Source organism: Phocoena phocoena, chromosome 6, assembly GCF_963924675.1.
Source record: "Phocoena phocoena chromosome 6, mPhoPho1.1, whole genome shotgun sequence".
Classification (NCBI taxonomy): domain Eukaryota; kingdom Metazoa; phylum Chordata; class Mammalia; order Artiodactyla; family Phocoenidae; genus Phocoena; species Phocoena phocoena.
The window spans coordinates 26,495,581-26,512,259 of NC_089224.1; the positions used below are offsets into that span (position 1 = coordinate 26,495,581).

Below are 16,679 nucleotides of genomic sequence, written 5' to 3' on the forward strand. Positions count from 1 at the left end.
ATTTTTTCTCCTCTCTTAGTATATATACTTCTTTTTAAACCTTTTCTTTTAGTGGTGGCTCTTGAGTTTGCAATATATATATTTATGGCTTGCAATATATGTATTTATGGCTAAGCCAAGTCCACTTTCAAACAATATACCACTTATGGATAGTGCAAGTTCCTTATAACAGAGTATCCCCTATTCCTCCCTCCCATCTCCTATGAGGTGGCCATCATTCATTTCACTTATCCATAAGCTATAATCAAGTCCATTGTTGCTATTATTATTTTGAACAAATTATCATCTGCTAGATCAATTGAGAATAAGAAAATAAGAGATTTCATGTTCCCTTAATTTATGCCTTTTCTAATGCTCTTCTTTTCTTTATGTAGATCCAAATTTCTGACTTATGTTCTTTTCCTTCTCTCTGAAGATATTCGTTTAACATTTCTTGCAAGGTGGGTCTACTGGTGACAGATTCCCTCAAATTTTGCTTGTCTGATAAAGTCTTCATTTCTCTTTCACTTTTGAAGGATAATTTTGCAGGATACAAAATTCTCGGTTGGTGTTTTTTCTTTCAGCATTTTAAATGTTTTACTCTGCTTTCTTCATACTTGAATGATTTCTAAAGAGAAGCCCATATAATTCTTATCCTTGCTCTTCTATGAATAAAATGGTTTACCCCTCTGGCTTTTGTTTCAGGGTTTTCTCTTTTTCTTTTTTCTGTTACAGTGTTTTTAATTTCTAGCACTTCCTTCTGTTCCTTTCTTAGGATTTCCATCTCTGTGCTTACATTGCCCATCTGTTGTCACATGTTGTCCACTTTTTCCATTAAAACCCTTAACATAGTAATCATAGTTATTTTATTTCCTTATCTGATAATTCCAACATCTCTGCCATATCTGAGAAGGCATATCTCATGCTTCCTCTGTTTCTTCAGACTGTGTTTTTTTTTTTTTTTGGTCTTTTAGTATGCTTATTTTTTGTGCAAAAAAGCTATTTTAAAGACAAGAAAACTGTCCCTCATCCAGAGGTGCTCACTTGTAACTGCTGTACACCACAGCCTCCCTCCCATCTCTTTTCTGTGTGGATGTTGGGATGACTCAGTGTGCTGTTTCCTGTACTGCAGCATAAGCGTGTCCCTGTCAGTACAAACCTTTGGGTGCATGACGATCTGTTAGGTGGAAACTGACTTAACAGCTCTCCTGTTGTTGGATACTTTAGTTTGTGAGTTTTTTAGTCTCTCCTGACCTGGGGAGGCTGAAAAGCAGGTTTTCTTGCTGTAGTATATGGACAAGGAGGCTGAGAGAGGTGCCCAGAGGGGCAGCACCCAGGCCAGCCTCCTCCCTCCTGCTCACCCTGATGCTGCTGCAGGCCTGGGCTGGACCAGGACTCCTGGCACTTCAGCATGCTGGCCTCCCAGCATCCTATGACCACATACCAGCTATGCTGTTAGTTCTGCAGGTCAGTGTCCCAGAGCAGCTCCAGGCCTAGCATCTCCTAGGACAGATGCAGTCCCCTTGCTGCTGGACTGCCTTTCGGTCAGGATGTGTGCAGACCCTGTGTTGGTGGGGGAGGAGGGGTTGCTACCTCAGACATCATCACTGAGGTCTGGCCAAGGAGGGAGCACTGGAAGGCCTCGGAGGCCAGCGGGACCTCTCACTACCCTGGCACCGGGCAGTGGAGGAGGGCCTCAGGTGGGCTCAGCCGCCTAGAGCAAGGGAGTATATTCTGACCTGGTGATGGGGGCAGAGGCAGAGGTTGCAAACTGCCTGCTGGGCCACAGGTGTGTGCTGGGCCCATGATGTTGGTCAACACAGGGCTTTCAAAAACAGTTCCATTAGCTGCAACATATTAAAATCAAGAAATTTCACATAAAGATGTGCATTCCCACATTTTCTTGAAAAATCGGGAGATTTGACAGAGCTCAGTGCACATCCACAAGGTGCCCCCATGGGCCTGCTTGGCATTGGGCTGTGGTGTTCCCGTCTCTGCTGCTCACTGAGCTGAGTGGGGGCTGCACCTCTGCCCCCTCACACCTGCCCACTCCTACCTGTGGGCATGCAGCATCCCCTGTGCACAGTCAGGGCCCATTTGATGGGTTGTTCTAGATGACCGTCAGGTCCCTGCCATGTAGAAATGTGATGGGTCTCTGAGGGCTAGTTGTGTGGAGACCCGTGAATGCTAGGGCTTCTGTCCTTTCCTTAGAGCTGTGTCAGGGAAGGCTGTCCCTGTGCATTGGGCTGCCTGCTTCCTGCCATGTCCCAGAACAGCATTAAACTGATTTGTTGAAGGAATTAGAGCAGGGTGGGTAGGCCCACTGCCTACACTTGGCCTTAGTGTCCTCGTCTCACAAATGAGAGTGCTGGGAAGGATGGATTTTTGCTGAGAGTCCCTTCATTTTTTTTTTTTTTTTTTTTTTTTTTTTGTGGTACGTGGGCCTCTCACTGTTGTGGCCTCTCCCGTTGCGGAGCACAGGCTCCGGATGCGCAGGCTCAGCGGCCATGGCTCACGGGCCCAGCCGCTCTGCGGCATGTGGGATCTTCCCGGACCGGGGCACATCGGCAGGCGGACTCTCAACCGCTGCGCCGCCAGGGAAGCCCTCCCTTCACTTTTGATGCTGCAAGAGCCTTCGATTCTTACGTGCTTGAACCTGCTCTCAGAAAGTTCTGAGTACGTACCATAAGCACACGCCAGCACTTCCTTATGACCTACATTCTATGCAGATATATTTTCGAGAGTCAGAGGAGTATATCTTTAAAAGTCTATTTTCATCCTTTAAAATAGGATGATTAGATTCATCCTATTTATCCTATAGATAAATATCCTATTAGAATCTAATCAGTTTATTGGGATTACAGTTGTTCTTTATAATGTTTAAAGGGAGATAGCAATATGCACACACAGGAAAAAATTCAAGAGTCAAGAATTTGTCTTCGGTGGCAGCTCAGTCTCCTCCCTGCTGACCACCAGTCTTCTCCAAAGGTGGCCACTTGGGTTAGGTTTCTGAGTCTTTGCAGAACATTCTGATTACAGAGGAGCATGTGTATGCATTTATTTCAATGCCCCACAAAAAATGGGTGTGTGCCCTGGCCCCTTCTGTAACTTGTGCTCTTTGCTGCACGATAAATCCTGGAGGTGGTTCCAGATAGAAAGTGTAGAGTTTGTACTTCTTGGCATTCCAGACATTTACCTAAGTCTCCCCTGGATGGGCACCTGGTTGCTGCTGCAGTAAATGCCCTGTACACCCCTGCGCCAGTGTACCTGTGCATTCCTGGAAGAGGGCCACAGACAAGGGTACACGTGTTCTCAGTATCAGCAGCTCCCATCCTAGAGGCTGTGCCAATGTGTGTTTCTGCTGAGGACGTAGAATGCTTGTCTGTCTGCAGCATCGACACACCGGCACTCTCCAGTCTCCTAGGGCTGTGCCAGCCGATAGGTGGGAAACCTTGCAGTTTTAGTTTGCGTGTCTTACTGAAAGTGCTGTTGTATCTCTTTCCATACGTTGAAAAACCACTATGTCCTTTTCTGTAAATTGTTTACTAAAAGCCATGATTTCAATCACTGGTCAGGCAGTTTCACTATGTTTTTTTTCCTACAAAAAGTCTTTCTGCTGTTTGCTCCATTCTTGACATGTGGTCCAGACCTAAACTGAGGTCTCGCAGAGGCACATAAGACTCCATGGAAAGCAGTCATTGATTTGGGTACTTGGTATTTTTCACTCCTGGTGCTGCTGTTCATTGTTTGGAATTGTTTGGGTTTAGTGTCCCTGAGGCCAGCAGCAGGGCACCCTGGCAGGGCTATGGGGAGGGGTCCCCCTCAGCTGTGTCTCTGTGAGGTGTGGGAAAGGCCAGGTTTCCCTCCCTGACATGGCCTTGGTTAATTAGTGCCATGAGCCTCTGTGTCCTGCTTACTTCTCTCCAGCAAACACTTACCTACACTAAACCTGCAGATGTGGTTTGTACTTTTAAATGCTTCAGGAGTAAGATTTTAAGAAGGCAACCCTTAGGAGGGTTGTTTCAGCTAAGTCCACAGGAGTGTCATGGACCCTTGAGTGCTGACCTCCCTCTGGTTCCATCCTGTTCTTGTTTGCTTATGGGTGGCGGTGGGGGGGTGGGGGTGGCGGCATCTGCTCAGTTGTGATCTCTACTGGAGTCTCCATGCCGACAGGAAATCAAGGACTTCCCTGCTTCCTCTGGGACGGAGCTGCCTATGGATTTCTAGGTTGTGGAGCTTTAGTGTTCTTGGGACTTTGGAGATGCGCCGGCAAAGAAGTTTGCTTAGGGCCGAGTAACAGGACTCGTGGAGGATAAGTGACTTATGTCCCAGGGGGCTGTGCTGCATCTGTGGTTTCCACCAGTCACTCCTGAGGTTTTCCATCAGCAAATATAGTCCAGAAATGAGGTTGAGCAGTGAATTCCTAGGCAAAGCTGGCACCTGGGCACAGACTGTGGCTGAGGGCCAAGGTTGCTAATCAGGAGCGAGCCTGGGACTCATGCTATGCATGTGGGCTGCTTTTCTGGAAGGGGTTGTGTGTCCCCCTAAGAAGGAAGTTATAGCCCCTATGGCTCATGGAAACTCCAGGTGAGAGCTGAGAGGAGCATAGGTCTGGCCCCACCTGGCTTCCTAAAATAGGCACTGCTGTAGCAGCTCCCAGACCCCAGCTTGTCTTTAGAAATGGGCCTAATCCAGTAAGTTAGGTGGGGCTTGGGGTCCAGATCTTCAGAACCTTCCCAAAGGCTCTACCATCTTGTCTGGACATATTGCCAAGACAATATAATTGCTAGGGCATATTGGTAAGTGGAAACCCCAGGGCAATAACTGGATCAGCCCTGGACACTGAGGCCACAGGTCCGACGTTGTGGGCACAACAGAGTGACCCCTCACAAAGTCGCTTCTTCATCACCTGATAGTGGACTTGCCCTGGCCAAGAGACTCCAGGGTGCATGCCCATGGGGGCACAGCCTGACCCGAGTCTGTGACCTGCACCAGCACCACCCATGGGGCACTCGTGTCAGGTGTGCTTGGGCAGGAACACCAGATAGTCCAGAACTCAGTGTCTGTAGGAGATCACTGGCTTGGAGCTTGCAAAAGGCAATAGCGCCAAAGACAAATAGCATCCCTCACCCCCATTTAAGGAGCCCAGAGGCTGGGCAGCTGGTGCCATGTGTGATTCTGGGTCAAATATACAAACAGCTGTGAGGAGTGTTGTCAAGACAACCGGGAAAATGTGACTATGTAGACATGTGCATTAGGATACATCTTACGGTGTTAACTTTGATGTTGTGGTTATGGTGGCGACAGCTTGGTTCTTAGGAGACTGCAGGCTGATGAATTAGGGGGCCGGTCCTCATGTCTATAACATATTTTCAAGTGTTTCAGAAAAAAACTACAGAGATATAAAGCAAATAAGGGGGAATTGTTAACCATTGGAGAACCTGAGTGAAGGGAACATGGGCATCCATTGTAATTTTTCTATAGGGTTTAAAATTTCAAAATGGGAAGTGGGTCGGGAGAGCCCTCTCAGGTGATGGTGACATTGAGCAGGCAGAGACCTGTCACCTACCTCCTCTGCCTGAGTCCCTCACCTGTGCCAGGGGAGGGCCTGGGTCCTGTCCATCTCATAGTGGCACCTGTTTGTAGACTCCCCAGGGCTGTACTCCGCCCCACTTGGGACCCTTCCCGGGGCTCATGCTTGCTACCCGCTGCCCTGCTCCTCTCTATCCTGTCAATCCTCTCACCGCCCCTCATACTGCCTTTGGTGCCTTTACCAGATGAAGGAGACTAGGGACGTGAGTCACCTGCTCCAAGGTGGCTGGCAAGAGAGGTGTGTGGACATTGGAGACCTTGACCTCCACCTGCACCCACTGGAGTGGGTTTTGTAAACATCAGTTTATAGGGTCATGACTCACCTTGTTTAAACCTTTGAACTAAGAGAGAGGAGAAACCCCACGTGTCCTACAAGGTACATCTATGAATGTTTGCTTCCACTGTAAGTATGGACGCAAGTGTTTCTTTTAGAGATTGTGATAAATTGGGAAGTTAAAGAAGTGAAGGCTCTTTGGGCTCTGCTTTCCTCCCCTGCAGTGGTGCTTCCTCCAGATTCCTGTGAGTGGTGCGCTCTGGGTTGGCCTGGAGGACGACGGAGACTCCTCTCCAGTGTGTCTGCCTGTGGCTTCCATCCCCCCATGGCTTTCCTCCCCTCCATGGCTTTGTCCCCCCGATGGCTGCTGTTCCCCCATGGCTTCCAATCCCCCATATCTTCCATCCCCCGGAGGCTTCTGTTTCCCCTGGGTGCCCCATCCTGCTGAGGAAAGTGTGGAGAAGCACAAACAAAGGTATTACGGCCAGGAAGGAAAAACTTTGCGCAAGATGGGGTAGGGCTCTGCTGGTCAGAGGCCACTGGCCCCTTATTCTCTCCTTGGAGATAGGGAGGGGCTGGGCTGGAGTCCATTCCCCTCAGAGTCCTGGAGGAGTGGATGTGACACATCTGGGAAGAAGAATAGATGTTGACATTCTTTCCATATGGATTGTGTGTTTCCCTCTGGAGTTCTGCTCTTAGCCATTTGCTGACGGATATGAGAGCATGTGTCATGATCCATCAGACCAGCCGGAGAAGATGCTGCTGCTGTTGTTAATGATGGTGATGATGGTGATGGTGGTGATGGTTGATCATGATGGTGATGACTGTACTGATGATGATGGTGATGGTGACGATGACTACAACGAGCAGTAAACTGTCTGCAGGCTCCTGCTTGTGCCAGACATGGCGCTGGGCACTGTACCTACAATCCTTTTTGAGCTTACCTGCCCCACTGGCAGGGGCTGGGAGGACAATTGTCCTTCACATTCTGGAACCTGTTTTCATTTCTTCTGAGTATGCAGTCCCTCCCCATAGTCCTGGTTATCTGTGGCTGTGTAATAGTCACCCCAAAACATAGTGGTTTCTGACAACAACTGTGTGGATTTTCCCCACAAGTCTGCATCTGAGCTCAGCAGACAGACCTACCCCCACCAAATCTCTGTCATTGCTCTGTGGCTGGGTCCCCACGAGGTCCAGGTGGAAGCCACATGGTCTGTGTGACTCTTGGGGGTCCTGATATACTGATTCCCCGGGCTGACTGCCCTCCAGGGTTGGTAGTGAGACCCTCCTCTGTGGCACAGTGTCACCTACCGCCCCCCAGGCCATGGCAGACACCCTGTCATCCCATGCACACAGGCGCCCCCCTCCCTGGGGGCCAGGCTTTTCCAGCTGGGTCAGGTCTGGCTGTTTTCTCTTTCCCCTTTCCTGCTCCTCTTTATGAACTTGTCCTATGAGGGCTCAGGTGCCTCGGGGGTCCAGTCCTTACTGCACCCTCCACCTCCTCCTGTGGCAAAGTGTTTGCTACCTACTCCTGCACAGCAGGCCCTTGGCTGACTGGAAACTGTGAAGGCTCCTGAGCCTGGTGTACGAGCTGTGGGGTGCAAACAGACTTGGCTGCCCCCACCTGCTCTTGCCACCTTTTCGCGTGGTCCTGGCAAATGCAGACCTCTCTGGGCCTCAGCTTCCCCCTTGCACAACATGCCTGAGGCTCTTAGGGTGAAACCACAAAACCCATGGACAGCTGTTGCCTGGGGGCATCCCGAGGTGGAACCCAGACGCACTGCCTTGAGCCCATGTGTGGCTCTGAGGGTGTCAGTTCCCTTCTCCCACTGTGATTTCTCCCCTGTTGTGTGGAGAAGGTTGTGTGGCTCCTGGACTAGTGGCTGGGCATTCAGTGATTTAGTAGTTGTTACACGATTAGGGCCTAAAGGACCACCTTAAGTTTGACATGTGGCTGATGAAGCCGAGTGGTGACCGAATTGTGGTCCCCATGGCTGCATCGTGTGGAATTGTGTCAGTGACCAGTTTCTGGGTATCCTTTGGAGACTGTAGGCTGGAATGGGGGAGGATGAGGGAGGAAGGGGATGGCCGAGAAGTGGGGCTGGCTTGACATAGGATGAAGTCATCATGAGGGGAATCACTGAGCACCCCCATGCCTTCTAGGGCTCCTTGGCCAGCCCAGGCTTCCATGCAGGTGTCCGCCTGCCCTGCCTCTCCCTGTTGTCTCCAACGTGGCCTCTCCCTTCCATCGGGCTCCCTGGGGGAGACCCAGGGGCCCTGAGATAGGTGTCCCAGCCTTGCTGCAGGTTGGACAGCTCAGGAGCCCTTCTCAATGGGGCACCAGGACCCCAGAAATGTGGGAGGAGGTGAGCTGGGAAGGGGCACCGTTCTGACTTTCCAAATAAAGCAGGAATTTTGCTGCTTGTTATAAAAAGAATACACACTCATTTTCAGTGAAAATGAGGAAAGTACAGAAAAGTGTAAAGAGAAAACAAGCATGCCACTGCCCGGCACCAGTGTGGAGCCCTTCTGTATCACTGTGTGCCAGGGCTGTAGTTTTAGTGTCTGCAGATCTTAAACATGTAAACTCAAAAATAAAGCCTGAGTTTTGATGACTGCATAATATTCTGCTGTGTGAGCATAGCGTGACCTGGGTATCTGACCTCCTGGCTGGAAAAGTTTACTGCTCCTAATTTTTCGCTGTTTTAAATGATCTTGAGGTGGACCATCTTGCATGTGAATCTTGTATGCATTTCTACTTTCTGCCTTATAATAGGTTTGTAGTTGTGGAATTACTGGCCTGAAGGATAAAATCCTTCTTAAAGCTCTTGGCACACATGACCATATTTGGGGAGACTGCTTCCCATGTTAATTCCTCCATGGGCAGGATGAGTGCCTGGTCCCAGTGGCCCCACCTGCAGCATGACCATTATTGACACATCAACTGTGCCACCTCTGAGCTCCTCGGTGCTTTACATTGCAGGGGCTGGCATGTGAGGTGAGGTTTGCCCGTCCCCCTCCCCTCGGGAATTGACAGGAGCCACTTCCTTTTTTGAGGCTCCTCCCCTGACTTAAAAAACAGTCAAAACAGTGTTACAGAAGTTTTGGTTTATGTTAAATCAACATTCTTGACAACACAATAGAAAAAAACCACAATGCACTCTAATTGTGGATTCATGAGAAAATTCCAGCCTTGATTCTCAAAGGCTGAGCTGAGGAGTGTGGTGGGGTGCCCAGGCCGGGCCAGGAGCCTGTGCCCTGGGGAGCTCCTCTGGCAGGGCTATCACCATGAGGTCATACCCTGCATGCTTGGGGCTGGGATTCTAGAAAGTCCTGCTGGAAGTCGCCCTATTGGAGGGCAGAGCAGGGATTACTGTGGGACGACCTCAGAAGGGCCGCTTCCTCTCTCGGTCCCCCTGGCCCTTGGTGTCACAAGGGTCTCACAACCAGAGCATCTCCAAGAGGCAGATTCAGATTTTGCACAAAGAGCAGGGAACCCAGGCTTCCTTGGGAGCAGGACTTCCCAAGGGTGGCTGGCCACTTTGCCAATTCTGACGATTTTGCCACCTTTGCAAGTGTCTGAAATCTGCAGCTTCCCACCCCTCAGTTCCCTTTTTCTTGGTCATTTTCTTTGGTGTCTTATCCCCCGCTCACCTCTGCCTTTGAAAATTCTGTTTTCTACTCACTGGGCTCTGGGTACCAAATTACCTGTAATATTTGTTTGGGGTTGACTTTCTGGCATGCCGGGGTTGCTGGTGGCTCAGATCAAACCAGTTCCCGGCCCCACTGGGTCGTGAGCCCCTGAAAATGCAGCTGCGTCTCTCCTTGTTTCTCAGCACCTGCCCCCTCAGTGTCAAGGTGAGTGCGGTGGACTGAATGAGCACATAGACAGGAACACATGGGCCCCCACACACACTTGCACACACATGTATGCACACATGTGCAACTTACATATGTACGCACACATACATGCAGTGCACATACACTCATGCACACACACACACACACACATTCACACACCCCATATTTTTGTTCTGGGTTTTCCACCAAAAGAAATTATACCATACACGTTCTCCTATTACCTACGAGTTTTCAATTTACAATTACTGTGGATATCTTTCCATGTCAGGATGTAAAAATCTACCTCATTCTTTTTATTTTTAAATTAGTGTAGCAGTATCCTGCCCGCACAGAGCATTCTGCATTACCGTCTGCGTGTGCCGGGCAGGTGGTTTCCAGTTTTCCTTTATGCTGTGTGGCCTGGGTCCAACCTCGGTCTGTGTTCCAGCCTCTCCCTCAGCTGTCACATGGGCAGAGCCATCCCTGGGCCCCTGGGAGGTCTACAGGTTGGTGGAAACATCACTCATTCATTTGAGTCTTCTCCTAGGGACCTGGAGTCCTGGGTGCCAGCGACCTGGGTTCTCTCCAAGGGAGGGAAAGCGGGGTCAGCAGGGTCCGTGTTGATGTCTTAGGTGGCCCTGGCAGCCTGTGCTTCTGCCTGCAGCCCACCCCCTGGGTGGGCCACGGCTTTCCATCCTGGGCACTGGGGCTGGGCAGGCTGGATTTGGCCCCTGAAGCTTCTGTCCTTTAGGAAGCCATGTGGCCTATGGGGTGCTTGGGGGACTGCTGCTCTCACCAGAGTTAAAAAGGACAAACGGCACAATTATCTGGCTGAATGCGTCTTTTCTCCAAGGTGTCAGGGCTGTCGCAGTTGGAGCTCTGTTTCAGAACTGATGTCCTGGGTGATTCTGTCCCCATGTAGCCTCGAGGTTTGTGTAGGGCTCCCCTGCCTTGGCCCCACAACACCTCTCCCAGCTGCTGGTCTTTTCCCCTGTGCCCTGAGTTACCCCCCCCCCCACTCTCTCTCCCTGCCTCTGCCCCTCTCCCTCTTACCCTCATGCCCTCCCCCAGTCACCACTGTGGGCTCACCTGGCCAGCCCAGCCCAAGGCCTGGCTGACCCTCCCAGGCTGCAGCTGGGGCTACCTTGTGCAGTTGTGATGATCTTGGGGACACGGATGCAGCTGGGCCCGGACATATCCAGGGCCCAGCTTGCAGGTGATGCCCCTCATCCTTTTTCCCTTGGACCATTTGCAGGTAACTTCGAGCCCCTGCTTGGGCCTGGAGTGTATGGCAGGCTCTAGTGCCTGCTTCCCAGGGGAGTGATGCCCACGTTCCACCAAGAAGCTCACTGTATCCTCATAGAGCTTTCGTCTGTTGCAGCCCTACAAGGGGCAGGGGGCAGGGGATAGGCGAGGCTCTTGGGTGCCTTGCTGTAGACACAGGAGGACTAGCAGGCTGGGTGTGCTGAGCCCCCCACGTCCATCAGGGCAGTCCTTGGGTGCCCAGCTCTTGTTGTGAGCCAGCAGTGGTCTCCATGGGGTGGGTGGCCTGTCTGCCTCTCCTAGGTGAGGGGTAGCTCTGAGGTGTTCCCAGCAGAACAGAACCCACCTTCCCTGCTTCTCACTTTCTCTTTCAGTCCTGGGGCCTTCCTGCACAACATAGCAAACAGCCAGACCCATCCTGGCCCAGGTGAGACCTGAGCCCACCAGGTGGTGGTGTTCTAAAGACCCCCAGGGGTGGAGTTGGGGTGTCAGCATGCACAGTGCACATGATCGTGACCCCCGGGTCTCAGCTTCCACACCTGTCACAGGGGCCCCTGCCGTGGGCTTTCCAGAGCATGATGAGGCTTCAGGGATGTGTGGGACCAGCAGGTAGTGTTTGGGGGAGCCAGTCCCAGTAACTAGGCCTGAGGAACGCCAAGTGGGGGGTTTGTATTTTAAGGCACATTGTTTTCCTTCCTTCTGATTGACCTGGAGCCTCCATCAGAGAAGCCCCTTGGACCTTCCAAGGTGCATCTGACTCCTGACCTCCAGAAAGGGCCCTAAGTCTGTGTCATCTGACCTCAGACATCCTGCCCACCTGCAGGGTCAGTACCAGCACATAGAGACCTTGCAGCAGAACCTGCTGCAGCCTCCTTGTTTGTCTCTGGGGGGCCTAGGACCTGGGCAGGCAGGGGTTCACACTGGGCCATGGGACAGAGGCAGACCCATCAGGGGAGGTCGGCCATCCTCAGTGTTTGTGAGCTCCAGGGGCTGCCAGTGAGAAGATAGCCTGGAGCCACTGTCCCGTGTGGACGTGCAGTATGCACTGTTGACCTAAAATAATAACACAGCCTGCTATTTTACCAGCAAAATGGGTTTATTCAGGCACAGCAAAGAATTGCAATTTGGGACATGCAATCTCTGGCAAGCCACAGGAAAGTCCAGGGAACAAAGGAGAGTAACATTCTTTTATAGAGGAGAAGGGAGAGTTGGGAGGAGCTGTTGTAAAACAAGAGTCCATTGGAGGAAACTGGGGGTTCGAAATATAGTGGCTTTCATTGGCTAAGTGTGACAGCCTTTGGTTGGCTGGGCTGTTGCCAGGCAAGGAGAAATTCTTCCTCCTTCTGGGTAGTAAAGTAGTAACATTCTTCCTGTTGGAGATACAAAGGTGCAGTCTCTTCCTCTGGGTCTATAATTGACATTGAGTGATAGGGTGTAAGAGCTGTCCCTTATGGCCTCCTGACTCCATTTTAAATGAGGGTCTGTTTATTAATTTTCACAGGACTCCAGGTGTGGACGTGGGGTGTAACTTCTGGGTCCAGTCTCTGGACCTGGCCAATCCTGAGCAGTTGCAGGGCTCTGCCTTTGTCTTAGTCCATGGCTCCTGGTGGGTATGGGCGATGGGGGCTCACTGTGTGCCCAGTTCTACAGTTGCTGGGTTTCAGCCGTCTTCACCCTGGTGTGATCGCTGGTATCATGAGCCCACTTTATGGATGAGCAAACTGAGGACAGCCAGCCCAGGGCCTGCCATGCAGAGGAGATGCAAGGCACAGGACCCTCTGTAGCCTGACTCTGGAAGGCAGGAGCTTGGGGAAGACTGGTAGGGAAAGAGCAGAGGGTCCGGCCTGGTGGGCTAGCCCTGGGTAGGGGGTGGGGGTTCAGGTGAGCCAGCTTTTCCTCCTCCTGGGTGGAGAGAAGCTGTCCTCTGCTGCCCCAGCCACCAGGGAGTGCCCCATGCCTGGGGGCTGGGGAGATCTGGCTGTGTTTACTGTCATCACTGTGCCTTTGCCAGTGTGGCATGTTACCAGTTTAATGTGTTCGGTTTTGGTTAATTTGTCAGTTGAAAATGATATGTATTGTGATTTTAGTTTGCCTTTCATGGGTGGTTAGTGAGGTTGGTTATCCTTCTCACACAGCTGTAGCATGTGCCTATTCTGTTCCTGGCTCTGCCCTGTTCTGTTGGGAGATCCCCACAGTATATAGTTCATGGAGGAAGAATAGAAAAACTTTGCTATATTTGCTGTACATACTTTTCATAGCACTTTGAAGTTTGTTTTCATGATTTGGAGCACTGTTTCAATCCATCAGTGTCCTCTCCGGTTTCCTTTCCACTTCCTTTTTTGTTTGTTTGCTTGTTTAGAAAGTCACTTTGCGTCATGAGAGCAAATGTGCCCTCATGTTCTGATTTTGATGGCTTTGTCTTTTACATCTGACTCTTTAGACTTCTTTCACTTTATTACTGTTTACGTTCTGAAGTGAGGACCGAACTTTATGTTTTCAAAAAACACTTGCCAAGGTCTTTCTGGGCTTCAGGCTCTGTTCCCAGGGCTGTCGGACTGCGGCAGCTGTGGCAGGCAGGGTCCTGCCCAGGGACCCTGGGGCGTTGGTGGCCTGCAGAGGGTCTTGTCTGCTGAGTGCTCCTCCTGGGCCAGTGGCTGAGGGTGGGGGGAGAACTATCCCTCTGAACGGTGAGGAGACCTTTGGGTGTGGGCAGACAGCTAACCTCTCGTGCCTCAGTTTCCTCATTGTACAATAGGGCTAATGATAATTATCCCAATTACCGCAAGGTTGTTGCAAAAAAATGAATGTAGAGTTCTTGATGCTGCCGGATACAGAGTCAGCACTCAGCCAGCCTTAGAGATGATGGGTGGTGTCACTCTCACAGGGCCACCAGGTTCTTTTCTCTTTCTTTTTTGAGATAAAATTCACATAACATAAAATTAACCATTTTAAAGCGAACAATCTGGTGGCCTTTAATACATTCACAGTGTTGTGCAACCATCACCTCTATCTAGTTCCAGAACATTTTCATACCAAAAGGAAACTCTGTGTGCACTAAACAGTCACTCCCCATTCCCCTCTGCCCCCACCCTCTGGTGCTGCCAGTCGGCCTCTGTCTCTCTGCATTTACCTATTCTGGGCATGATCATGTAAATGGAATCTGCTTTCCTTCGCTCAGCACAGTGCTTTTGAGGCTCATCCTTGTAGCGTGCATCAGCACTTCGTTCCTTTTTAAGGCTGAATACTACTCCATTGTGTGGCGGCACTGCAATTTGTTTAGCCATTCATCAGTTGACAGACATTTGGGTTGCTTCCATCTTTTGGCTATTGTGACTAATGCTGCTGTTAACATTTGTATACCAGGATTTGTTTGAGAAACTGTTCTTAGTTCTTTGTGGGTCTATACCTTGGAGTGGAATTGCCGGGTCATATTATAATTTTCTGTTTAACTTTTTGAGGAACCACCATACTGTTTTGCATAGAAAATGTACCATTTTATGTTCCTACCAGTAATGTGAGAGGGTTCTAATTTCTCCACATCTTCACCAGCACTTGCTTGTTTCCTGTTTGTTTTTTTCTTTTTAAAATTATAGCCATCCTAGTGAGTGTATAGTGGTATCTCATGGTTTTGAGTTGCATTTCAGTGGCATCCAGATGACAAGGATGTTGAGCTTCTCTTCATGAGCTTGTTAGCCATTTGTATTTCTTCTTTGGAGAAATGTCTATTCAGATCTTTGACCATTTTTAAATTGATTTGTCTTTTTGTTGTTAAGTTGTAAAGTTCTTTATGCATTCTGCATGATAGACCCTTATCAGGTAATATGATTTGCAAATATTTTCTCCCATTCTGCATAGTGCCTTTTCACTTTCTTGATAGTGTCCTTTAATGCAGAAAAGTTTTAAAGTTTGATGATGTCTAATTTATGTCTTTTTCCTTTTGTTTCTTGTGCTTTTGGTGTCATTTCTAGGAATCCATGCCCAAATCCAAGGTCATGAAGATTCACTCCTGTGTTTTCTTCTAAGGGTGTTATAGTTTTAGCTCTTATATTTAGATTGTTAATCCATCTTCAGTTAATTTTTTGTATATGGTGTGAGGTAGGGGTTCAACTTCACCGTTTTGATATCCAGTTGTTCCAGCACCATGGTACAGCTCCCTGGGGAAGGTGACTTAAAGCCGTCCCCTTCACGGGGTCTGGAGGGGCCCTGCCTATGGCTGCAAACTGCCTATGGTGAAATGGTGGGGGTGCCCTGGCTCTGAGACACGCCCCCCCCCCACCCCGGCCTCAACCTCCCTGGGCTCTGTGGGGACAGGGCTGTAATGGCCCTCATGGAGGCAGGCCCACAGGATGGCTGGTTCCCTCTGCCTTTCCCAGTCACATATGGTGAGGTCTTCCTTGACCCTCCCTCTCCACTTCGAGTCTCCCATCCCATCCATGTGGGCCACTGTCCCCCCACACACTCTGCCCCAGCTGCCCTCATGCTACCCTGCCCTTCCTCTTGAAAAGTGAGTGGGAGGTGCCGCAGATCTTTGCTGGGGAAGCTCTTGAGGAGTCAGCTGACTGCTGGTTAATGATGTCTGTTTCTCCTTTGTTTCAGCTGTGTTGGAGTGGAAGAGGAGGAGGCCCCAGACATCGACATATACCACTGCCCAAACTGTGAGAAAACCCATGGGAAGTCCACCCGTAAGTATAGCACCATGCTGCTGCTCCTTGGATCTGACTATGGGGGCAGGGTCTCTGCTTGGACTTGACCCCAACCCCAACTGGACCCCACCTTGCTGGCGTGAACCGCCCTGTGTAGTTGCAGCCAGGGGACTCTGGTATCTAGGAACCACCTCCTGCCTCATTTATTGCCCCTCATGGCCTTGCTGGGCCCACTGTGGCCCCTCCTGATCATCTCCTGCCAGCACATGCAGCTGGGGCCCCTCACGCCTTCAAAGGCCTGGGCAGGGGTTGCAAAGTCCAGCATTTGCAGTGACCAGGCAACCTGAGATGGGTACATAGGCTGGGAGATGTCCAAGGGGCCATCCATCCCAGCCCTGCCCAGCTCTGCCCAGCTGGCCATCTCTCTGCAGGGGTCCAGGAATGTGCATTGTTGCGGATTTGCTCTCCTTCCCTTCTCTAGCACCCCCTGCATGGAATCTTAGGTGTTCACCTTTCTCTCTCTCTCTTTTTTTTTTCCAACAATGAAAAATATTTTATTTCCTGTCAGTTCTACATTATTAATAAGTAAGAGTACAGGGAGGAAAAATAATAGTTGTTTTTTTTTTAATTGAAGTATACAGCCAAGGAATTTTGTATTTTTGAAATGCAAAAGAATTCCCTTTCTCAAACTATTTGTGCATTACAAGGACTTTATCCTCCTCCCCTTCCATCTGGCCCTTTGGGGGTGTGGGAGGCCCAGTGGGGGCTCCCCAAGGCACAGGCTCATCCAGGGTGGCCCACATCATGGCTGGGAGGCAAGTTCTAAGGCCGGGTCTATGTGGAGGAAGTGCCATGATCTTCTGGGGCTGGACCCCTGTAGCCCTTGTGGAGTGAGTCCTGTGGATCCAGTGGGCATAGAGGGAGGACGCCAGCACAGGGTGAAAGCCCACCTCCAGCACCCCTGTTCTGTGAGTCGTGGCCAGCCAAGGGAGCCCAGCCCAGCCCCTTGGGAAGCTGGGTGAAGTGGGGTCTCACCTCTCCTTGACTTTTCTTGGGCCTCTCTTTGTGCCTGGCCTGTGCCCCATCAT

General features: G+C 50.4%; 1 protein-coding gene across 1 annotated transcript in view; it reads left to right on the top strand.

Annotated features, from left to right (window-relative positions):
* The window catches only part of PHF2 (PHD finger protein 2), a 92,345-nt gene that overhangs the window by 36,066 nt on the left and 39,600 nt on the right, over positions 1 to 16,679 (top strand). Inside the window, exon 2 of the mRNA XM_065878753.1 lies at positions 15,545 to 15,630. Coding sequence (XP_065734825.1) covers positions 15,545 to 15,630 — 86 coding nt within the window. The remainder of the gene's footprint in view (positions 1 to 15,544; positions 15,631 to 16,679) is intronic.